Below are 25,569 nucleotides of genomic sequence, written 5' to 3' on the forward strand. Positions count from 1 at the left end.
TAAACAGTGCAGCTAAGAAACAGTTTAGAGAAAATTTAACGGGATTCAGATTATATCCATTCTGTCCTCTCTGCCCTGAGAGTAATAATCCCATATGGGTCCCAGTCCTCCCCAATGGTTTTCCCATCTCTGGTGGAAGAGTCCTTTTACAAAGTGGCATGTTTGGCTGCTGCTTTAGAGATCCTCCTGTGCCTTCTTCTTCTTCTTGGCTTTTTCTTCTTGAATTATAGGGGGGTTTGTTGCCTCTCGCTGTAGATAGCTAATAAAATCACTTAATTCACGGCCACCCTGAAAACAGAAAGATTACTCTGAAAATTTAACCTTTTAAAGAACCCTGGATTTTTTTTCCCCAATAGGAAGACTTTTGAGTTTATAAATGCACGTTAGCAACCACATACATTGACTATGAAACTGAAGTTTCCAGTTAAGTAAAATTTAAAGAACTGAATATGTATGTGTATGTGTATATCTGTGGGGAGATGAGACAACGCACTTACTTCGTATTTCTTTGGGTTTAGCTTCTTGTTGGCTGGAGAGAAGTAGATGGTAGGAAAACTGGGTAAAAAAAAAAAAAAGTGAACTCATTTTCAGATTCCAGGGTAAGTCCAACATATACTTCCCCAGTAACTTTCTGGGAATAACTTCTCTTCATGATTTCTATTTCTGACCAGATACCACTCTCTATCAGTGCTCACAAATCTGTGGCAGTCATGTGGACCCTTGCAGCAGAACTCTAAGCCAAAAAGGCATCTGGTTCCATGTTCAAGTGCAGTGAGGGATCCACTCCCTAAACTATGCCCAATAAATGGTTTGCAAGCTTACTTTTTCCTATCAATTGCCTAGACACTTTTATTAGCTTTTAATCTACTTACCCTCTGACTTCATATGGAGAAGGCACATCATTGGCTGTAGCATCCATCTTGGCTATGATAATATTTGGGTCTTTTCTGAGCTGTTAATAAAAAAGGTTAAACCTTTAAAGTTTCTGGTGACCAAGGGATTTGACACTTAGTCAAATCAACACTTAAAATAACCTCATTTTTAAACACCTGGATAAGTTCTGCTCCAGTAGGAAGTGTAGTGACACTTTACATATTATCTAGCTTTCCCAAGGCATCCCTTTTCTCTCTTGGTTTCTACATATTAAGACTCTGTTTATAGCTACCTTCAAAATTACCTGACTTCCATAAGACATTACAAGGGAAACATAATGGATTCATACACGCCATTACCAAAATTCAGAAGCCTGGATACTTTTAACCACAATCTAGATTGAGTCTGAGGAGTGGAATATCAAAAACAGGTATCTGAGGCACTGCACAGGCTAGAGACACTAGCGGGTCAGCCAGAAGAAAATACAGAGTAGACAGCTGAAAAAAAAAAAAATCTACCAGGACACAGGTACTGAATTAATTAGGGTAACTAGCCAATGCTGAATTATGTGTCAACTTCCCAACTCAAAATTTATCTTCAGAATATGGTTCAGACTTACCTTCTCTCCCAGTTCTTTATACTTAGGCTCCAGATTCTTACAGTGACCACACCAAGGAGCGTAAAATTCAATCAGCACATCTTTATTTTCATCATTCACTATTTCATCAAAATTCTCTGCTACCACTACCTGGAATACACCAAAGATTCTCTAGTTGGTAAGGCAAGATGAAGAATAAAAATTCACCACATGCTGTATTTGTTTCTGCACCTAAACCCTATCAAAATGTGCTGTGTTGTCCCTGAAAATATGTCATTGAAACCCAAATAGCATCTACAGACTATATTAAAGATGTTTCTGACCATTTTCCAGAAACAAACTCATTCCCAGGTCTGTCACCTGTCAAACTTTGTTCAGTAAGTCATAGGAAATAAGTGCTACCCAACCCTTCCTTAATCTCAAAGCAACAATCTCAAAACTATTCTTAGAGGTTAGCTTGCTCTACCCTGAAGAGTAACTTAGTTCTAATATAAATACTAACAAAAATTCTATGAAGCCGGCACCTGGGTGACTCAGTCGGTTAAGTGTCTGACTCTGGATATCAGCTCAGGTCATGATCTCATGGGCTCACATTGGGCTCCATGCTCAGTGGAGCTTGGGATTCTCTCTCTCCCTTTCTCTCTCTGCCCCTTCCCCACTTGTGCACATTCTCTCTCAAAATAAATTCTATGAAGATTTTATACTCTTGCCCCTTGAGCATCATGAGCTCTGCCAATGCTTATTTTATGACTCAGGGAGAGGAGGACAAACAAAACCAAAAACATGACAGCCAACAAGGTCTTCACTTAGACGAAGCATTTTTGGAATCTGAGAAACGAGAAGAAGGGGCACCTGGATGGCTCAGTCGGTTAAGAAATGAGGAGAGTCAATTATATCTCAATAAAACTAAGATCGGGGGACAATGAGGAGAGGCAGCTGCTTAGAGCCTTGGTGAAGCTACGGGCACCTCACCTTTACTGGCCCGTCATTGCTCTCTGGGATGGGCTCAGACTTCAGGTATCTCTTCAGGTTGCCATCAAAATAATCCTGCAGGAATCTTTCAAGAGCCTTGCCATCACGTCTGCAATTGAAAGACAAGGGTCAGGTTTGTTAATCTTCTATTGAGAGAAGTAAAAGCAATTTTTTAGTTTCATATTCTAGCTCCAGTTTCAAGGTTAGAAACTGGAAGTTAAAAACAGGAGGTCCTTATCTCTCAATATGCAGATCTACTGAATGAACAAAAAACCCAACCACCTCCTATATTTGTAGCATATTCTTTGTGAATCAGAAAGGTCAGAGATGGAAGAAAACACTGGTTTTCTGGAAAGTCGCTTCTGCAGAAGAACCAGGTCAGGTCTTTTTTGCTCTGAAAAATACCACCTATTTACAGTATCTTGTTTTACTGATCTCCTCACAAGGAAGACTTTTCTCTCCAAGTCTCAGAAAGTGAAAAGTCCTAATTTTCTGGGGTTTTAAGTTATTTCCATTCCCTGAGTTCACTTTAGGCCAGTAAGTATTCAAAGAAGAAAAGACATTTTACAGGGATGAGAGGGGGTTGCAATGGTTTGAAATTACATCAATCTCAAAGAGACCATTCAATGTTCTCGATGTACCATTTTTAATGGCAAGGTAGAAACAATCATGTAAGTATTCCAAGCTGCCATCCTTTTGCTAATTTTCAGAATTTATTAAGGATTGTGATCCTTAAAGTCCCTAAAATTAACTAAGAAAAATGACAATCATACGTCTTGGCTAGAAGACCTACCTTCACATTCTAACGTTCTTCTTTATAAATTCTCAGTAGCGTAAAAGGCTTTACATTTCTTTGCAGAATCCACCCCCAAACCCACATTAACTTGTAACTCACGAGAACTCCTCCTGCATGACAAACTTCTCTCCTTTTGCAGTTCTGATAGCAACAACAGGAATATCTCCAGCAGTGCTTTCCAAGCCAAAATCAGAAAGTTCATGGCTAAAGGTTTTGCGGCTAGCTACAGCAAAGCTGAGTTTGTTTCCAGCATCTAGGAATTTCTTTGCTACCATCATCACTCTGTGGGAAATAAGACATATTTACACCAAGATTTATACCATGGTGGTAAACCACTTCTGAAATCAAGAAGCTAGAAACCAAAGACTAAATTTTACAGTCCACCAGCCCTCTGGAATTAGTCTAAACTACATTCTTGGCCACTGACACAGAATCATGGTACACTGTTAGGTCTTACTGAATTTCACTGCCAAACTGGTGGTACCAAATAGTCCATTCCCAATGAATCTTGTTATACTGTAATGTAACTAAAATATTGCAGGCATAACGACTGATCTGAAAAGAAAATTTATAAGGGTAAAATGCTCTAAGAATCTTGATGGGCAAATAGGCACAATATTTTAAACAAATTCTAGATCACATTTGCATTTTTACTGGCAGGTTAGGAATCAACTATGTCACAGGCAAAGGAATACCTATGGAAGATATGCCCAACAGATTATGTAAATAGTTTATGTTATTTGTCCTTAACAGCTTCAAATGTGGTTTTTGGGAGCCCACTGTTCCCATTCTAACTGGCTGTGACATCATACACTGTAAGAGGATATTTAGAAGAAAGTGTTTACATATTAGGCAAACTTGTTTATGAAAGGGAAAAATTATCCTTATTACCTGTTTCTCCAGTAGTTGGAACCTTTGGCATTCTTTTCATAGTCCACATCATAGTAAGCCACAAGTAAGTCCTTCCCCTGCATCAAATCTTTATTGTCTTCTGTCATGTGAGGGCAGATACCAAAACTGAAATAAATAATCCATTATCAAATCTGGCAGGTTCAGCTAGGTTATGGAATTATCACAAAGTAACTGATAGCACTTAGAAAAGCAAAAGAAAATTCAACGTAAAGAAAAGTACAGAACAATATACCCTCTAAGAGTTCTAGGTTCCACACATTACTGCTTTAATATAAACTTCAACTATTATTGTTCAATCCTTTGAATGAGGCTATTTAATCCAAAACGTGGGTCTGCTTAATAAGTGAGGTAAGCAAACTAAAATGAAGCCAAGAAATCCCAACCAAGGTACTCACATGTTTTCTTGGATAAATTTTTTAATCTTGCCACTGGTCATTTTCTGTTCTACATATGCCACAGTCTTGTCCTCAAATTTGTTCATCAGATGTGAAGGACGGAACAAGGTGATACCCCTTAAAAAGAAGGTATTAGTAGGTAGGCAGCAGGAGAACAGTCTTCAATCTTTTATTTAAAGCTCAGACCATCTACTCTTGCTGCTTTTACTGTCACCATTTAAGCACATAAGGACTCTTTTCTGGGACCACAGACTTGGCAACATGACCACAGACTTGGCTAACCACCTTAATCTCAAGTGCAATAATTGGATATAGTTTAATAAACCTTGAGTTGGAAAGTTAGGAGACTGTGGTTCTAATTCTAGCCCCACCACGATCAATGGAATCCTTTTGGGCTTCAGTTTTTCCATCAATGCAAAAAGGGATTTAAGGGGGTTAGAGTAGAGGATTAATTTCCAAACCTTTAAAAATAGTAACAGAACCCAACTTACCCCCAAATTCCAAGATGCACAATAAAGCAGAGCTTGCTCTTACTGGAAGGTAACTTGCCCTGCTTTCCCACATAGAGAATTATTTCACTACAGAAAATACCTTTAAGATTCCTTCCAGCTGAAAAATTCCAAAGGTGGGTATACAATTATAAGTAATATTTAGCTTGAGTTCATCCTGTCCTAGACTTCTCTATCCCAATAAACCAAGTTTTACCAATTTTTTTCTTGCTGGTACTATTTTGCCCCTCTACCTAAACCAGCTTTCCTCACTCCACTTAACACTTGAAACAAATTCCTTCTTTAATTTCTAAACTTGTTCAGCTAAAACTAAACCCCAATTTGGTCTGAGTCACAGGTTTATATCAAGTATCACCTTTCCCAGAAAATACCACTATTTTAACTACTAATCTCTCACCTCTAGGTTCACCGTCATTCATTCCTCCTCTCCACACTGCACATACACCCACACAGAATTTTATCACTTGTTTTTGGCTAGGTGTCAGCACCTTTATTAGAATTTTTTTTTTTTTTAATGTTTATTTTTGAGAGAGAGAGAGAGAGAGAGAGAGAGACAGAGTGCAAGCAGGGTAGGGGCAGAGAGAGGGAGACACAGAATCTGAAGCAGGCTCCAAGCTGTGAGCTGTCAGCACAGAGCCCAACACAAGGCTCGAACTCACAAACCACAAGATCATGACCTGAACCGGTCAGATACTTAACTAACTAAGCCACCCAGGCACCCCTAGGTGTCAGCACCTTTAATTCCTTATATCCCACTCTCACTCTTCCAGTATTAACCACAGACTTTATGTTAATTAAAACACAGGCATTTTATAGCACACAGGAAACTACATAACAAAAGGGAACCTAATACAAACATGCTGGGCAAACAAAAATGTGAACAGGGCTAAGATTTGTTTTTTTTAAGTGTAGTTACAAACTTCAGAGCAGTTATTCCCCCCAAAATAGAAAACCAACAGTTCCAAATACACTCTTTAATGATGTTATGACCTTGGTGTACACGTGATGACCTTAAGACCCCTTTCATGTAAGGTCTTCTCAGTAAGACTTCTAATCAGAAGCTGATAGGCCACTTTAAAGGCAGCCACAATAAATACATCTATGGTTAACAGACTAATGGATGAAGTGCTTAATGACCCACAGGTGACTCCACATTCATTTACAGACCTGGTATGTCTTAATCTAGAAGTCAGTCAAGCTTACAACTTTGCATCTAGACTTTCTAGGTTCAAATCCTAGTTCTGACAATTACCTACTGTGAAGCTAGGGAAATTAACCTCTTTGAATACTTTCTCCTCTATAAAATGAGGATAATAACAGATGTGTCTCACCAGTTGTTAGGAAGATTAAGTGAGTTAACAGTAAATGGCACATAGTAAACACTACATAGTTTGTTAAATATAAATCAATAACACTAGCTCTTGGCACACCTTTCTTCTTTATATGCTCACCCTGAGTGATATCTTCTAGTCTCATGGTTTCAGTAATTATTTATGTGTGCTTGATCCATAAATGTTTATCTCTAGTTCAGAACCTTTCCTGAATTCTAGTCTCAATCATCCAATTGTCTACTGGATCTTCACTACATGGTTGTCTCAAAAACTTCACACTCACTGTGCCAAAAGGAACTCATCATCATTCCCTTCATACTTAAATTTGTTACTATTCATCTTTCCTAGCTCGATGATAACTATGGTTGACCCAGTCATCCAAGTTTTTAAAAACCTAGACTCACTCTAGATTTTCCTCTTTTCACACATGGCTAGGGACTAAATCCTATTGTTTATATTTTCTATACCCTCTCCTTCTTCTCCATGACCCTAATGCTGCCTTAATTTAGTCTCTTAGAGATCACACTTAGTTTAGACTCTAACTTCCTTGCCATTTCTCCCCCTTCAAACCATCATCACATGGGTTCCAGCAACTTTTCTTCTGAAATACAAAATCACATTACTCACCAGCTCAAAGCCTTTAATGGCTCTGAAATGTCTAAAAGATAAAATCAAAATTCTTTTGTGTGTACTTGGGGCACATGGGTGGCCCAGTTGGTTAAGCATTCAACTTCGGCTCAGGTCATGATCCTGCAGTTCTTGAGTTTGAGCCCCGCATCAGGCTCTGTGCTGACAGCTCAGAGCCTGGAGCCTGCTTCAGATTCTGTGTCTCCCTCTCTCTCTGCCCCTCCCCTGCTTGCATTCTGCCTCTCTCAAAAATAAAAAATAAACAGTAAAAAAAATTGTTTTTAATTCTTTTGTATGCATTTCCAAAGTCTTCTATAATTTGGTTTCTGATCTTTCACTATGACATCATTTACAAACGATACTCCAGCAGTACTACAGATCTCAACATTCCTAAATTATTTCATTACCTGGGGCCTTCACTCCTGCTGCTCTATCTGGTATAAATTTTTCTTTAAATCTAGAATAATTTTTATTCCAACTGCCAAAACTTATCTTTCAAAATATACCTCAAGAATTATGTCCTCTATGAAGTTTTTTCTTTTCCTTTTTTTTTAAAGTTTGTTCATTCATTCATTCATTCATTCATTCATTTATTTAGAGAGGGAGAAGGAGAGGTGAAAGGGAATGGGAAAGGACAGAGAGAGGGAGAGAGAGAATCCCAAGCAGTATCCACACTATCAGTGCAGAGCCCAACCCAGGGCTCAGTCTCACGAACTGTGAGATCATGACCTGAGCTGAAATCAAGAGCAAGATGCTTAACCAACTGAGCCACTCAGGTTCCCCAGAAGTTTTTTCTGATACTACTCCCCACGATCAAAGAAAAAAAATCACTCCCTCTGTTCTTCCCACATGCCCTGAATATGTCTATAACACTTGAGACTTGCCCACTTGACACTTACATTTTTTACATATTCACTGTCTCCCTCTACTAGATGGACCTCAAAGGCAGCAATAGTTTCCAGCAGTTGGCTTAATGCCTAGCAAGTGTTCAGTAAATCTTTTGGCCCTAAAAATCACCAGTTCACACAATTAGTATTTGGTACAGAAATCTACAAAGATAGTCAACTCAGTCACTTACTCTCCATTATCATCATATTTGTTCACCAGAGACTCCACATTGGTGTGTGCAAATCGGTAGTTATCCCTCAAGTTGCTGGCTGCTTTTAGAAACTCAGAGTGAGCATCACTGAATAAATCCTTGAAAAAACCTGTACAAAAAGTGTGAAACACCAGGAAGAAACAGTATTGAAACATATTCATTCTTTTTTTTTTTTTTTTTTTATTTAAAAAAAAAATTTTTTTTCAACGTTTATTTATTTTTGGGACAGAGAGAGACAGAGCATGAACGGGGGAGGGGCAGAGAGAGAGGGAGACACAATCGGAAACAGGCTCCAGGCTCTGAGCCATCAGCACAGAGCCCGACGCGGGGCTCGAACTCACGGACCGCGAGATCGTGACCTAGCTGAAGTCAGACGCTTAACCGACTGCGCCACCCAGGCGCCCCAAAACATATTCAAACTTAAAAATTTTTTTTCATAACCTTAGTTCTATTTACAAATAAGCCAAGTGAGATAGACAAGAGGACTAGGCCTGCTTTGCCATGACTACCTAGGATATTTGACAAAATAACTTAAGAGAATTTTCCCCCTACCCTTTAAAAAATTTTTGTCCAAGGGAGTCAAGGGAGAGAATTTGTCAGAGTTCAGGTCTTATTATTATTATTTTTTAATGTTTATTTCTGAGAGAGACAGAGCACAAACAGAGGAGGGGCAGAGAGAAGGAGACAGAAGCCGAAGCAGGCCGCAGGCTCTGAGCTGTCAGCACAGAGCCCGATGTGGGGCTCGAACCCATGAACTGTGATATCATGACCTGAGCTGAAGTCAGATGCTCAACCGACTAAGCACCCAGGCACCCCAAAAAACCTACCTGTTTCTTAAATGTCTGCTTATAGTTAACGCTTTGAAAATATACAGAATCAGTAATATCCAGACGGTAAGAAGTAGCTTTTAATCAAATTTAAATTATAAACCATCTTCTACTGCCAGAAAGTTAAGTTTTATTATAATAAGACTGAGAGAAGCACAGTTATATGTTTAAATTCATTTTTTAAGTCAAATGTATTACACATTAATTTAAAACAAAACAAAGAACACTCCAGATGTAGAATGTGTTTAGTTCATTCAAGTTGTTTTAAGGATAAAATGAGATACCACAACACCTGAGAAAGCAAAGGTTGCTGTATAAATATACACAGATCCTAGCAATTTAATCTCAAGAACTAAATCCCCTACTACTGTGAAAACAGGTTTATTATTTACTAGTGTCCTCCCACCTTAAAACATTATTTTCAATCTTAACTACTCTATTGAGTTTAAATCTCAGAATTTGAGATGTTATAGAAAAAGGTGTTTTCCTATTTTGGGTGTTTAATTGAAATTAAATCTTTATTTGTAAGAACACAAAGCCATTCAAATAAAACCAATTTTTTCCACATTATAGTGATGCTGACCTAAATCTATGAGGTGTTTTTTCAAGTGCCCTTGAGGTTTCCTAAACTGTTTTAACTTTGTCGTTTACTCAGATATTAGAGGGTTTTTGAAACCGAGTTGATGATTTTGTTGTATAATCAAATATTTGCTACTTACCCACCACAGAAGCATCTTTATCACTAATGAACTTCTCAAATTCTTCCTCAGTCCTGAGAGGAACGGAAGCTGGTCCAGCCTGCTTCTTCAGGTGGCTGACAATTCCATCTTAAAAGATAAGATGAAAGATTATACCAACACAAATTTCTAATTTTTGAGAAGGCAATCATTCACATATTCAAAGTTCAAAAAGAGGGAGCCTGGCCAGAGAAGCATGCGATTCTTGACCTCAGGGCTTGGGGCACCTGGGTCGCTCAGTCAGTTGAGTGTCCAACTTCAGCTCAGGTCATGATCTCACGGTTCATGAGTTTGAGCCCCACGTTGGGCTCACTGCTGTCAGTGCAAAGCCCACTTCGGATTCTCTGTTCCCCTGCCACCCCTGCTTGCACTCTCTCTCTCAAAATAAGTAAAACATTCAAAAAAATAAATTAAAAAAATATTTTAATAAAAAGATAAAATCTTAAAAAAAAGTTCAAAAGGATACACAATGAAAAGTTTTCTTCCTTTGTCTTTAGTTACCCAGTTTCCTCCCTATAGGATGTTTCAGTTTTTTGTCTATATATTATGCATAAACAAGCAATTACATATTTTTTCTTTCTTTTCTCCCCAAATGGCAGCATATGCATAGGCTCTTTTGTATTTTCTTGTCATTTAATATAAAGATAATTTATGCCAAAATACATAAAAAGCTAGCTACCTCAGTCTTTTTTATAGCTGTGTAGAGTTTCACTGCATGGATGTACTATAATTTATTTTACTAGACACAAATGATAGACATTTGTTTCCAGTTTCTTGCTGTTATAAATGATCCTGCAATAAACAACCTTGTATTAATGTCACTTTGCACATGATTGAATAGATCTGTAGGTTAAATTCCTAGAAGCAGATTCACTGGATCAAAGAGTACATGAATTTATAATGGTTAAACTACCCCCTCAAAGAGACTGTACGTATTTATAACCCCTACCCAGGATGTATTGGATGTATTAGTGTTTTATAACAGTAAATCTAACGTTGCCTTTGTCGATGTTATTCACTCTGCCTAGAACATTCTTTCCCCAGATATCCTCCTGGCTCCCTTTCTCATCTCCTTTAGGTCTTTACTCAAATGTCATCTTCTCAATGAAGCTCTCCCTGATCATCCCATTGTAAACTAAAACCTATTCAACCTCCAACACTCCTAAACTCCTGTCCCTGGCTTTATATTTCTCTACAGCACCTTTTACCCATCTAATTAATACTCTGTCCTTATTATTTTCATCTATCTCTCCCCACTACAAAGTAAATTCCCAATGCATAAGGATGCTTGTCTGTTTTGCTCAGTGATATATACCTAGCTCTAGGATAACTTAGCAGTTAAGTCTGAGAAACATCCACTTTGCAAATAAAGTAAGCAAATATCTCTTATTCTTAAGTAGCAGAGTCACTTGTAGCCTTACATTTTAAAGGCAGAAAATGCAAAAAAACAAAAACAAAACAAAAACCAAGCAGAAGATGCAGTGACTTGGCTAGCCTGTGTAAGAGTTTAACTATATATAGGTGAAATTATGCCATGTATAGGATCCACCCACACCACACTTCCCTAACTGAGGTGAAATGGGCTAGATAAGTAAAACAGTTTAGAAAACACAAAAAAAATCGTCTTATCCCTTAAGCCTAGTTGACAGACCATTAATCTACTTTCTTCTGGGGTCCATTAAAACCATTCATAGGCTCACAATGCCCAGAGGCTAAACAGGCAGTGCTCCTCCTCCATAATATTCTACCTCTTGCACCTCCTTTCTCTTCTTCCCTTTTTTTTTTTCTAATTTTTTTAATGTTTATTTATTTTCGAGAGAGACAGGGACAGAATGTGAGTGGGTTAGGGGCAGAGAGAGGGAGACACAGTATCCGAAGCAGGCTCCAGGCTCTGAGCTGTCAGCACAGAGCCTGATGCGGGGATAGAACTCATGAACTGTGAGATCATGACCTGAGCCTAAGTCGGACGCTCAACCACTGAGCCACCCAGGCACCCCTCACCCCCTTTCTCTTCTAAGTACTCTCTTCTAAGTACTGAGACACTACACTGTTTAACCCTTTCAATACAAAATAGTCTGTATTTTTTCTAATGTTTTTTCCTTCTCTTTCCAGTCACGGACTTTTTTGTCCCTTTTAAATGTTTTCCTCAACTCACATAGGAGGGGGATGCATCAAAAGATTAATTGAAATTGAATATATTTATTTAGCCTTCAAGAGGATCATTATTACTACATCATGATATAAATTATAAAGAACATTAACCTGGGGCTATGATGAGAAATGTTACTTTTCTCCTAAGAATTTAAAATTCTTTAGAAGGTAAAATGGGAGTACGTAGCAACCACATTAAGCAGGAGAGCAAAGAGCATAATTTGTAGAGGAGTATATGAACAAGTAATAAATTCTAAGTACCAAACATCTGACCTCCTAGTCAGATCCTGAGAAATTCTCAAATTTAAGAAATCTAGGTTATAGCCCAAATGAGAATAGCTGACCAGTGGCAGTCTAATTGGGTTCACTTATAACTTAGTTAGGACCTGTTCAAGTTCACAAAAACATTTCAATATTTCTAACTGCAAATTCTACCCTAAATTAAGTGAATAAAATCTGAAAGGTAGCATGGATTCTTTGTTAACACTTTTTACCTCAGGAAAAAATTTTTGTTTCCTTCTGTGCTTAGACCAAATTTTAAGTGTTAGCTAAATGACCTCAGTTGAGGGGCGCCTGGGTGGCTCAGCCGGTTAAGCGTCCGACTTCGGCTCAGGTCATGATCTCACGGTCCGTGAGTTCGAGCCCTGCGTCAGGCTCTGTGCTGACAGCTCAGAGCCTGGAGCCTGCTTCAGATTCTGTGTCTCCCTCTCTCTCTGACCCTCCCCCATTCATGCTCTGTCTCTCTGTCTCAAAAGTAAATAAACATTAAAAAAAAAAATTAAAAAATGACCTCAGTTGAGCTGAAATATTTACTCATGCATTCAACAAAGAGTTACTGAGTATCTACTAGATGTGAGAAAACTTAGGTGCTGAAGACAAAGTAGTAAATAAACAAAGGTCTCTGCTTTCCTAGAGCTTACAGTGTAAGTACATCTCCAAGTAAGTCACCAAATAATAAGTAAAATCTCCAAATAAACAATTAAAAATATAATAACTGGCACTATATAGAGAATTAAGAAGTTGATGTCTTAAGAAAATGACTGCGTGGCTACCTTAGGTCTGGTGGCTTGGGAAAGCCTCTGGGAGGTGAAATTCAAGCCAGGATCTCCATGACAAAAAGGAGCAAGCCATGCAAACATAGCAGAAGATCATTTTGGGTTGTGAACAAAACCAGCGCAAAGGTCCTAATAAGGTGAAACAATCTTGAGATGATAGGAGAGTTAGGCAGCAGCCATGTTATGTAGAGCTTTGTATATAAGTAACCATCATGCATACTGAAGAAATTCCATCTCCCTAAAATACCCAACTGAATCCCTTTTTTCTCTTAGCTTTCCATCATGAAAAGGTAAAATTTGCATGTTTATTTGATAGACAAAGACAAAACTGTCCAAAATATTTTTTCATCATCAATTATAGGCCCTATACCGGACTTCAAGCTGTATTACAAAGTTATAATCATCAAGACAGTATGTTACTGACACAAGAACAGACACTCAGATCAATGGAACAGAACAGAGAACCCAGAAATGGACCCACAAACGTATGGCCAACTCATCTTTGACAAAGCAGGAAAGAATATCCAATGGAATAAAGACAGTCTCTTCAGCAAGTGGTGCTGGGAAAACTGGACAGCGACATGCAGAAAAATGAACGTGGACCACTGTCTTACAGCATACATAAAAATAAACTCAAAATGGATGAAAGACCTAAATGTAAGACAGGAAGCCATCAAAATCCTTGAGGAGAAAGCAGGCAAAAACCTCTTTAACCTTGGCCGCAGCAACTTCTTATTGAACAGGTCTCCGGAGGGAAACAAAAGCAAAAATGAACTAATGGGACCTCATCAAAATAAAAAACTTCTGCACAGCAAAGGAAACAATCAGCAAAACTAAAAGGCAACTGACAGAATGGGAGAAGATATTTGCAAATGACCTATCAGATAAAGGGTTAGTATCCAAAATCTATAAAGAACTTACCAAATTCAACACCCAAAAAACAAATAATCCAGTGAACAAATGAGCAAAAGACATGAATGGACACTTCTCCAAAGAAAACATCCAGATGGCCAACTGACACATGAAAAAATGCTCAACATCACTCATCATCAGGGAAATACAAATCAGAACCACAACGAGACACCACCTCACACCTGTCAGAATGGCTAACATTAACAACTCAGGCAACAACAGATGTTGACGAGGATGGGGAGAAAGGGGAACCCTTTTGCACTGCTGGTGGGAATGCAAACTGGTGCAGCCACTCTGGAAAACAGTATGGAGGTTCCTCAAAAAATTAAAAATAGAACTACCCTATGACCTGGCAATTGCACTACTAGGTATTTATCTGAGGAATACAGGTATGCTGTTTCAAAGGGACACATGCACCCCAATGTTTATAGCAGCACTATAAACAATAGCCAAAGTATGGAAAGAGCCCAATGTCCATCGACAGATGAATGAATAAAGAAGATGTGGTATACTGGGACGCCTGGGTGGCTCAGTCGGTTAAGCGTCCGACTTCGGCTCAGGTCATGATCTCACGGTTTGTGAGTTTGAGCCCTGTGTCAGGCTCTGTGCTGACAGCTTGGAGCCTGAAGCCTGCTTCAGATTCTGTGTCTCCTTCTCTCTCTGCCCCTCCCCAACTTGTTCTCTGTCTGTGTCTCTCAAAAAATAAATGTTAAAAAAAAATTAAAAAAAATAAAAAGATGTGGTATATATATACAATGGAGTATTACTCGGTAATCAAAAAGAATGAAATCTTGCCATTTGGAACTACCTAAGAGAAATAAGTCAGAGAAAGACAAGTATCATATGACTTCATATGAGGACTTTAAGACACAGAACAGATGAACAGAAGAGAAGAGAAGCAAAAATAATATAAAAACAGGGAGGGAGACAAAACATAAGAGACTCTTAAATATGGAGAACAAAGTGTTACTGGAGGGGTTGTGGGAGTGGGGGATGGGCTAAACGGGTAAGGGGCATTAAGGAATCTACTCCTGAAATCAGTGTTGCACTATATGCTAACTTGGATGTAAATTTTAAAAATAAATTAAATAAAAATAAAAGAATATTGTAGGAACAACCATAAAAAAATAAAAAATAATAGGCTCTATAGGATCCAGTCCCTATTTGCCTTTCAAACTTCATTTGTCATCTATGCTAATTATACTCCAGCCACATGGTCTTTTCTGTCCCTTGAACACATCAAGCTCAGTTATACCTTAGGGCCTTTTTGTATACCTTAGAGTCTTCCCTCTGCTTGGAAGGCTCTGGCCCAGATCTCAAGGCTAGCTCATTCCTATCATTCATGTCTCAGCTCAAAAGTTACATCTGATAACTCTGATGATGTGGTACTCCCAAACCCAATCACTATCATATGGTTTTATTTTTCTCCTTTTTAAAAAAAAATTTAATGTTTTTTTCTAATTTCTTTTTAACGTTTATTTATTTTTGAGACAGAGAGAGACAGAGCATGAACGGGGGAGGATCAGGGAGAGAGGGGGAGACACAGAATCTGAAACGGGCTCCAGGCTCTGAGCTGTCAGCACAGAGCCTGACGTGGGGCTCATACTCATGAACTGCAAGATCATGACCTGAGGCGAAGTCAGACACTTAACCAACTAAGGCACCCAGGCGCCCCAATGTTTTTTTTTAAATCTTTGATGGGGGGGAGGGGAAGCACAGGCACATGTCAGTGGTGGAGGGGCAGAGAGAGGGGAACAGAGAACCCAAAGCAGGATCTGTGTTGACAACAGAGAGCCGGATGTGGGGCTAGAATTCATGTATCATGATCATGACCTGAGCCAAAGTTGGACACTTAACCGACTGGGTCACCCAGGTGCCCCTAATTTTCCCCTTTAATGCTCTTATCACAAATTTAATTTATCTTATCCATATACATTGACATTATTTTTCAATGTGATAAAATATACATAATAACATTTTTAATTCATTTTTTAAAAAAGAGAGTATGTGTGTGAGCGGGGGAGGGGCAGGAGAGGGAGATAATCTCTGCACTGAGCATGGAGCCCGACGTGGGGCTCAATACCAGGAACCTGGGCTCATGACCTGAACCAAAATCAAGAGTCAGATGCTTAACCAACTGTGCCACCCAGGTGCCCCATCTTAGCCATTTTTAAGTGTACAGTTCTGTGGCATTAAGTATATTCACATCGTTGTACAACCACTCTCCAGTACTCTTGTTATCTTGCAAAAGTAAAACTCTACTCATTAAAAAAAAAAAAACCTCTACATTTTGTTCACCCCACAGTCCTTGAGAACTATTCTATTTTCTGTCCCTACGAATTTTACTATACTAGGAACTTCATATAAGTTGGCATGTCATGGTATTTGTCTTTCAGTGATTGGTTTATCTCACCGAGCATGTCTTCAAGGTTCATCCGTGTTACAGCACATCAGAACTTCATTTTCTGAGGCTGAATAATATTCCACTGTATTATATATGCTTATTATATAATGCTTTATATTATACATGCTTTGTATATAATTATTATTAATATACCACATTTTTTAGGTTGAGTCATCCAGTGATGCCACACTTGGGTTGCTTCCACCTTTTTGCTATCATGAATAATGCAGCTCTAAACACAGGTGCACATATGTACTTTCAAGACCCTGCTCTTAATTCTTTTGGGTATATATCCAGAAGTAGAATTGTTAGATCACACAGTAATTCTATTTTTTTCAGGAATTTTCATATTGTTTTCCATAGCAGCTATAGCATTTTATATTCATACTAACAGTACGCAATGGTTCCAATATCTTTGCATCTTCATTGACACTTGTTATTTTCTCTGTGTGTGTGTTTTTTTTTAATTTTTTTTTTAATGTTTTATTTATTTTTGAGACAGAGAGAGACAGAGCATGAACAGGGAGGGGCAGAGAGAGAGGGAGACACAGAATCCGAAGCAGGCTCCAGGCTCTGAGCTGTCAGCACAGAGCCCAACGCGGGGCTCGAACTCACGAACCGTGAGATCATGACCTGAGCCGAAGTCGGACGCTTAACCTACTGAGTCACCCAGGCGCCCCTCTGTGTGTGTGTTTTTGATAGTAGCCATCCTAACGGATGTGAAGTAGTTATCTCTATATATTTTTAAACTTGTTTGTTGCCCTTTTCTCTTCATTTCCCAGAATGTAAGCACCATTAGAGTAGGAACCTTGTCTGTTTTGTTTATCAACAAATACAGAGCACCTACTATACCTAGAATATCTGGCACCGAGGAAGTATTCAAAAAATATGTCAAATGAGAAACTGCATAGTAGACCTCCTAACTCAAGCTCAAGTACTTTCTTTTTTTTTTTTAATGTTTATTTTTGAGAGAGAGAGAGAGAGAGAGAGAGAGAGACAGTGTGTGAGTGGGGGAGGGGTAGAGAGAGAGATGGAGACAGAATCCGAAGCAGGCTCCAAGCTTCGAGCTGTCAGCACAGAGTCCAACGTGGGACTCGAACTCACGAACTGCGAGATCATGACTGAGCTGGAGTCAGACACTTAACTGACTGAGCTACCCAGGCGCCCCCAAGTTCAAGTATTTCCTATATTACTTATATAATGTTCATTTAGAGAAGTCTTTTTTAGATACCAAACTGACCTCTTAGGAGGATTTTTTAAGACTGAAAGTTATGTTATATAGAAAAATATCATGTTCCCACTACAAAAAACAGAGCACTTAACAAATTCAGTTTCCAGAATGTAATCCAAAATTCTTACCGGCAGTCCTGGGCCCATCATAAGCACCAGCTTCTTCACCATCTCTAAATATCTTCAGGGTTGGATATCCACTGACTCCATACTTATTACAGGTGTTCGTGTTAGCAGTACAATCAACCTTAAGATTAAAATACATGAACCATCTGTTATCCAGATGCCTGTTGCAGGCTCCTCCTATATTCCCCCAATACTAAGACTGGTCAAATCATAAAAGGATCAAGCAATTCTTCGCACACATGCCACGGAGTATTAGATTTTAAGGGCAGACTGGTGCTGGGCTAGCTGGATCAGAACCACGTAAAGAATTCATTAAAATTTAGATTGCTGGACTTCCTACAAAATGCACAAATGACTATTTAAAATCTGACTTCAAAGTCTCTATTGTTTATAGCAGTGGTCTCGGCCTTTTTTCTGCCTTAGAGGGAGCGCCTGTCAGCTGAGCATCCGACTTCAGCTCAAGTCATGATCTTGTGATTCATGATTTCAAGCACCACATCAGGCTCACTGCTGTCAGTGCAAAGCCTGCTTCAGATCTTCTGTCCCCCTCTCTCTGCCCCTCCCCTGACTGCACTGTCTCAAAAATAGGTAATCATTAAAAAAAAAAAAATACTTGTGGGATAAATCACTTAAATTACTAATAGCATCTTACCTTGATAATGATGATTATCAAGGGGATGTATGGATGTACCCTTTGGTGGGGGGGGTGGAGTATAATTTAATTTGGCAAATCATCTAGAGTTTTAGCAAAGGTGTCAATACTTAATATGCTAGTTTGAATATGGGCTGACCTATAACAAGACAGATCTAGTGAGGCCTATTAAGAAGAAGGAAAACAACTCCTATCTATTTAACCACTTACTCTAGAGTAGGTTATGCATTAGGCACTTTGCACATGTTATTTCATTTACTCTTCACAAGACCTGAGGTATGGTCCCAATAACATAAACTGAGGTTTAAAAGTAATGTGTCCATAGTAACACAGGCTATAGCCACACAAGACAGGAATTAAATCATGACTCAACTTTTTTCCCCTATGGCAAATCGCCATAGAAACATCAGGATCAAAAGCAATTTCCAGAAACAGTTGTACATATGCATGAACTATTTATTTAAGACTGGCCAAGATGTGAGCTTTTACAGTGGAGCAACTATGGGTTTGCTGTAATAATGGCCAAACTCTAGAAGCATTATTTTGATTGCAAAAGCAAATACCGAGTTTATAGCTGACCAGTTAGTTACATACTTATAGCACCTTGTCATTTTCCTATTCCAGTCACTGAATATCATAAGGTAGTTTAGGGAACTCATTTATTTAATAATTTTTCTGTAACCTTGACTACTATATTTTACTTTCTATATTTGCCCCTTAAGTCTTATTTACCATATATTTTACTTCTTATGCCAGTAATTCCCTTAGTTTCACTACTTTTAATCTTTTAAAACCAAAATTAATACAATAGTTGTGTATTTGCCCAGAAACTAGTGTTCTCTCTTCTTAGCACCTAAGAGTAAAGAAAATGAATGTTAATTTTATAAACTATTATTTAAAATAATTAATTTTCTTTAATGAAGAATCTGTCTATACTCACCTTTGCTAATGGGACTATTCCTTTTAATCTGGTTGCTGCAGCTTCATACTCAGGGGCAAGCCTCTTGCAGTGTCCACACCTATATAAATATAACAAAAAAACAAAACAAAAACCCAAATTCTTAGTTTAATCCTTCAAGATTGTCAACATTTCTCTAGGAAAAATCTCAAACTATAATACTATTTTTGAACTAGTAGCTGCTTCCAAAAGGGAAAATATCACCTGAACAACATTCATTACTGATAGAGTAACCAGAGTTCTCACAAGGTAAAGGTACGATCCCTAACCTGAGTTTGACTCTGTAGGACTGGCTCAGTTCAGAGCAGCCATCTATTTTCTTCTCAATTAAAAGTATAACTGAGGGGCACCTGGGTGGCTCAGTCAGTTAAGTATCCGACTCTTTATTCTGGCTTAGGTCATGATCCCAGGGTCATGGGATTGAGCCATGCATTGGGCTCCACACTGAGCACGGAGCCTGCTTGCCTGCTTAACATTCTCTCTCTCCGTCTGCCCCTCTCCCCTGCTCATGTGTGCTCTCTCTTTATAAAAAAGAAAAAAAGAAAAAAAAAAGAGAGCCCTGAAAACTACAGTCAGAATTACAACCCACATTAAAGAGGGAAAGAAAGGGCTCAAGCCTTTCAAAGTAATTAATGAAGATAAAATGATGGGCAAGACATGAGCAATTCCATCCCTGGTAGTATTTCCCAAAGGAAGGCACATTTTTTTCCCCCTTGGGAAATCAGCACAGTGGTTCTTAAAAATAGAGTGATTGAAAACTTGTATATAAGGTTTCAAGTATGGTATTAACTCTTTAAGAATCACCATCAAGTACTTTTTCTCCATTCCTTCAACAGGAATCCCTTTGTCCAGAAACCCAGTTTGAGGGGGTAGCAGAATGAGGCCCAAAAGGCACTCATTTTCTATAAATAGATACTTCAGCAGCTGTTGGGGAGCCTCTTTTTCTTATCAACTAAGTTTCAACACAGCATTAGAATGACATACTTAAGATGCCAAGTCCCGTTTTTACAGCTACACAATTCATCTGACTGTAAGAACTGATGAGGATAAAGCACTGTCAGAATATTTTCTCAGAGGGCCATCAGAAACACCTGCTCCTATGCCTGGGAAGTCCTAACAGTCCCTCGGGCACACTGTATATGCAACAGGGGGAGAGGGAGACATTTCTCCTCAGGGTGTAGCTAGTACCAACTATAAATCATCTCTTCAAAACCCAGTGGGCTGCACAGGCCCTTTGAGAAGGTACAGTAGTTCTGTAACCTCCCCATAGAGAGCAAAAACAGAATTAGAAAACAGAAGGAAACGTGGAAAACACTTAACCTGATAGATTTCAGAGCCAATACTCTCAAAATTTATTTTATTAATCAATGGATAAATAACTTGGAAGCATTTTAACCCTAAAACTTGTTTAAAACATCTGACTTTAGCTCAGGTCATGAGCTCATGGTTCATGGGTTCAAGCCCTGCATTGGGCTCTGTACTGCCAGTGCTTGGGATTCTCTCTCTCCTTCTCTCGCTCTTAAAAATAAATAAACTTAAAAGAAAAAAAAAGACTGTAATATTAGATGTTGCTTAGTGTCACATATTTACTAAAAGTATGATAAATGATAAACACCAAATTTAGGATAAGGGAGTACATAAGATGGGGAAGGGATGTACCAGAGGCTTTGACTATACTGGCTTTAATTTTTAGACCGGGTGGTGAATAAATGGTATTCCCTATATTTCATGGATGCATATTTTACTGTATCTGAAATTGGCATGTGCCCTGCAATCATTGTCATAATTTCAATGGTAGCATTTCCTTCTTTGTGAGACATAAAATAAAGATTCCTCTCACAATCAGTGGCATCTTAGATGTGTCTGAAATATGGTATTACTCATTACATTTTCTGTATTCCTTTTATTTATTAAAAAAAAATTTTTTTAACATTTATTCATTTTTGGAGAGACAGACAGAGCATGAGCGGGAAAGGGGCAGAGAGAGGGAGACACAGAATCCAAAGCAGGCTCCAGGCTCTGAGCTGTCAGCACAGAGCCCGACGCAGGGCTCGAACTCACGAACTGTGAAATCATGACCTGAGCTGAAGTCGGATGGTCAACCTACTGAGCCACCCAGGCGCTCCTCTGTATTCCTTTTATATTGCATAATTCACGTACCTGGACTGTAATGAAAATATATAAATTCTAACTAATCTAATAAAATAAACAATTTATCTGAGAAATTCAGGCTTTTGGGAACATAGTAAGAGTTCCAAGATGGGAAAAGAAATTGTTAAAGGGAGCGAGAATTGGATCTGGGTCTTTAAGGATTTAATGCTTCAGCTAGGACCTGTCCTGGGGTATTTTAGGTAAGGGGAATAGTAGAGCAAAGGTAAAACTACTAGTGAAAATGATACATTTAGAGAACTGCAAGGGTTTTTTTGTTGTTGTTAAGAGATAATGTGTTATTTGTATTAAGAATACATCAGTCAGCAATATATAGAAAGAAAGGGGGAAAGTACAGATAAGAATAAAAGCCACCTAGAAGATAATATATTTCACATGGCAGACACTGAAACTTGGACCAGAGTGACAGCAATGAGAATATAAAAAAGAGAAGAGAGATTTCTGTTGAATATGCAATTATCAAGAAGGCTGAGGCAACAGATTTAGGAATAGTTTCACCTCAACCATCTGAAAACATTTGAAGAGAAAAAATAGCATGAAATAACTAGACCAGACTGGTGGGTCTCAACACACAAACTCACGAACACAGATGCATATAAAAAATATCCATGGGGGGTGCATTAGAAAAATTGTATGCTTGGGCCCCACCCTGGGACTCAACTGAATGATTCCTCCAGCAATCTGGGAGGAAACCAGGGGTATGGGGAGGTATGTAAGTGGCAAGGCTGCAACTGAAACCCACTGCCCTTAGCATTGGCTGCATCCATAAGGTCATCAAATGCCCCCAAGGAAGGACCTGTTTAACGAATTCCAAAGAGACTGGAGGAGATTGCCTTCTTCAAATTCACGAGGAATGGAATTCAGGTGGAGTTTGAAGGTGAACATCAAGATTAACCACTACTTCTTTCACCCAACCGTAGACAGTATTAAAACACAAACAATTCCATCACCTTCAGGGATGGTATCTAGCAGTTAATAATAAATCCCCACATATATTCACTCAGCAATCATTACTTCATTTGATAAAGGTCTCTGACAGAAAAACTGATGTAGTCCTTTCCCTGTCTGGAAGGGGTGATATTAGGTGTATTATTAGGTCCCAAGAGAAAGGCAGGAGCAACCAGTTAGTTGTTCAAGGAAAAAGTAACTTTTGAGCTAAATCTTTTTTTTTTTTTTTTAATTTTTTTTTTTTTTTCTTCAACGTTTATTTATTTTTGGGACAGAGAGAGACAGAGCATGAACGGGGGAGGGGCAGAGAGAGGGAGACACAGAATCAGAAACAGGCTCCAGGTTCTGAGCCATCAGCCCAGAGCCTGACGCGGGGCTCGAACTCACGGACCGCGAGATCATGACCTGGCTGAAGTCGGACGCTTAACCGACTGCGCCACCCAGGCGCCCCATGAGCTAAATCTTTTTGAAGAGACCAATTTGGGGTGGGCAGGTATACCAGGAATTCCAAATAAAGTAATCGGCATGTACAAAAAAATATTCCATTTTATGCTATCCATATGGTCTTTTTCTGTATGTACTCCAGAAATGCTGTATATCAAATATCATTGAATGCTACCATCCTAGATGGCAAGGCACAAATCTACAACATAAGTAGATGTTGAGCACTTAAAACTTAATGCTAATCAGTAAGTTTTCAGAAATCATCAATAAATTTTCAGATATTATCACATTTAAATAGTGCTATTTATTTCCCCAGAGAAATCTGGATACTCCCATTCTTACAAACTACAATTAACTCCATAATGGAAATATCAGTCTATAAACTCAACCGCAAAGAAATCTTTCACTTTCACTACAAAATGAAAGTGCAAAAAATATCCAAAAACAAAGGAGATGAAAAACTTGCTCAAAATAGGTCAATTTAGTTTCAATAAGGATTCTTTAACTGTTCCTATCTAACTTGTGAGCTAGCTCTCTTGATCTGTACACAGGAATACAGCAGTCAGAAAATATTTCCAGCTGAAGTATTAATAAATAAAAAGTTGAATGTGAAGAAATAAGGACATGATCAACACGAGACTTCCTTGATTCCAAATTAGTCATTCAGAAAACTGATCCTTCCTGCCAGCATTGTGGAGGATGACCTTACCTTCTAGACCAATTAAAAGCAAACACCACAGCAGAGATCCACCCAATTTGGGGGATAGTTTAGTGCATGACAGGATATGCAGTTTTTAGGGAAGCAGATACAACAATTTAAATTAGGAAAGAATACCTTCAATCAAAAAAAAAAAAAAAAAACAAAATCTGCTTTAAACTAGTCTCATAGCCCACTATTCTGCAGTAATTCACTCTGTGTTGACCCCTGTAGTCACAGAAGCACCACCCAGTTCTGATTACAACCCCATCCTGTCACTCTAAGTACAGTTACACCCCTTCAAAGTTAACCACATGGTTAACTGATTGTGAAGAGCTGTTTCTAAGGGAGAATGTGACTTCTGGAGATGTATAAAGAGCACATATGATTTGTAATCAGTACTACCAGTTAACCACACGGATGGCCTGGACACAAAATCTGTTGCCACAGATTTTCCTGGACCACAAAATCAGGTGGTCTTCATTACAGGACTTTACCCTCAGCAGGTCAGCCGAGTCCTTGCTGAGTGAAGAACCAGTCAGAAGTTACACACCAACTTTGTTTTACTGACACTTTTGAATACAATTCGTTTTTAACTAATGGTATTGTCACAGGAGGAGATAAAAAATCAAGTACTGTAATTAGTATGGATATATTGAGCCATCCCAAGTTTTAAATTAATCATGGCTCTCTGTGGGAAAGATCTGGGAGTTTAAAAACAAACGAAACATTCTGGTCTACTTGGCCAGAAATCCTATTTGCTGTCTCTCCCTACCCCCAACTTTTTGAGTTAGTTGTATCCTAAGGAATTTACACCCTTGTTCAGTTATATCACCTGCAAGTGGACTATTTCTCCCCACAGTGGTTACTTTCTCACTGGAGTCTTTCACGGCATTTTTCAGAAATTCTAATTAAAATTAACACTTCAGACAGATTCTGATGAAATGATTCTTTTTACCTACTTTTTTTTTTTGGATGGGATTCTGCTGGTGCTGAGATGTGATCAGCTTAATGAAGAAAGTGTGCACCATGCGATGGGACAAAATAACTGCCTGCCTCAAGAAAGCACTTATGACCATTCTGCAGCCACTGAGTGACCTTGGCTAGAAACCAATGGCTGCGGGGCGTGGGGCAAGAAGAAAGGAAGTGCTCTGGGGGCCCAGGGCCTCTGCACTTGGTGAAACGTTCGCTTCCAGCATAAGGCCTTGGGATGCCTCATTTGTAGGACGCAGAGCATTAACACTGACTCACCCAGAAACTGTAAAGATACCAATCTAAGCGGGGTAGGAGGTGGTTAAACCTTCTGCAAATAGGAAGTGCCGCAAGAGCACGGAGGTAAGGATGTGGCCCTGCGTGAATGGGGCCTTCGGGTTTCCTTCCCGGATCTTGCTCCCAGGCGATCAGCACCGACTTCTCTCTCGGCAAGGCAGCGCGGCCCCCCGAGGGTGGGAAATTTGCCGGCTGCAGCGAGGCCTGCTGGAATGGTGAGAGGGCGCCGGCGCTGCGTAGGCCCAACCGTTCCCGCGCCTTCGCCCCCGGCCCAGCCCGGCTCTCCCTCCCATCCACGCCCCGGCTTAGTGGCCTCACCAAGGGGCGAAGAACTCGACGAGCATGAGGCCCGCAGAACCCGTGTCCGAGATGCGACTCTCGAAGTTGTCGTCAGTGAGTTCCAGCACGTCGGAGGCGGCGGCGAGACGGGCCGCGGCGAATAGCAGCGCCACGCCCGGGAACAGGGCTCGGCAGCGGGGGCGCATGGCGACGAGGTGAGGTTGGGGGCGGCCGGGAGGGTCGGGGCTCGGCGGGGACTGCAAAGGCCGGCCGCGACCACGCACCCTCTGCTTGCGCTCGCGCGTCTGGCCCAGGCGGACCTGCAGCCGGAGGTCCCAACCCCCCAGCCCGGCTCGGGCCGCAGTGTGGCAGCCTCCGATTGGCTGCGTGGCGCCTGCGTCGGGCGGGCGGGACCAGCTGGTAACCGCCGAGTGGCCGGAGCGCGGGGCGGGGCTGAGGCGGCGGGTTCCCGGGCTGACCGGGCTGGCCGGGGGCCTGGGCTGGGGGCCGGGGTCCGGGGGCTGGGCCTGGGCCTGGGGTTGGGCCCGCGGCGAGCCAGACCTTAGGGAGCAAGTGGGGTAGAGTGGGGCGGGGCAGGG

The 25,569-nt window shown here is 39.9% G+C and overlaps 1 protein-coding gene across 1 annotated transcript; it reads right to left on the reverse strand.

The window, feature by feature from the left end:
- Nucleotides 1–18: 18 nt before the first annotated feature.
- Nucleotides 19–25,520, reverse strand: PDIA3 (protein disulfide isomerase family A member 3). Its single transcript, XM_045449925.1, has 13 exons — nucleotides 25,010–25,520; nucleotides 19,147–19,225; nucleotides 17,558–17,675; nucleotides 9,659–9,766; nucleotides 8,092–8,221; nucleotides 4,547–4,663; nucleotides 4,131–4,256; nucleotides 3,339–3,521; nucleotides 2,444–2,552; nucleotides 1,493–1,621; nucleotides 873–952; nucleotides 498–555; nucleotides 19–288 (listed from the first exon to the last, which is right to left on the reverse strand). The coding sequence occupies exons 1-13, from the start codon at nucleotides 25,174–25,176 to the stop codon at nucleotides 175–177; spliced, it is 1,518 nt and encodes a 505-aa protein (XP_045305881.1). The 5' UTR covers nucleotides 25,177–25,520; the 3' UTR covers nucleotides 19–174.
- Nucleotides 25,521–25,569: the final 49 nt, after the last annotated feature.

Source organism: Leopardus geoffroyi, chromosome B3 (genome assembly GCF_018350155.1).
Source record: "Leopardus geoffroyi isolate Oge1 chromosome B3, O.geoffroyi_Oge1_pat1.0, whole genome shotgun sequence".
Classification (NCBI taxonomy): Eukaryota; Metazoa; Chordata; class Mammalia; order Carnivora; family Felidae; genus Leopardus; species Leopardus geoffroyi.

Bases quoted from the DNA above. Each gene is read 5' to 3' on its own strand.
- PDIA3 (XM_045449925.1), bottom strand. From the start codon at position 25,176: ATGCGCCCCCGCTGCCGAGCCCTGTTCCCGGGCGTGGCGCTGCTATTC. The intron at 8,222-9,658 runs GTAAGTAGCAAA...CTTTTTGTACAG, and splicing joins TAAAGATGCTTCTGTGGTGG to GTTTTTTCAAGGATTTATTC. The intron at 2,553-3,338 runs GTGAGTTACAAG...TTTCAATTGCAG, and splicing joins GTCATGCAGGAGGAGTTCTC to ACGTGATGGCAAGGCTCTTG.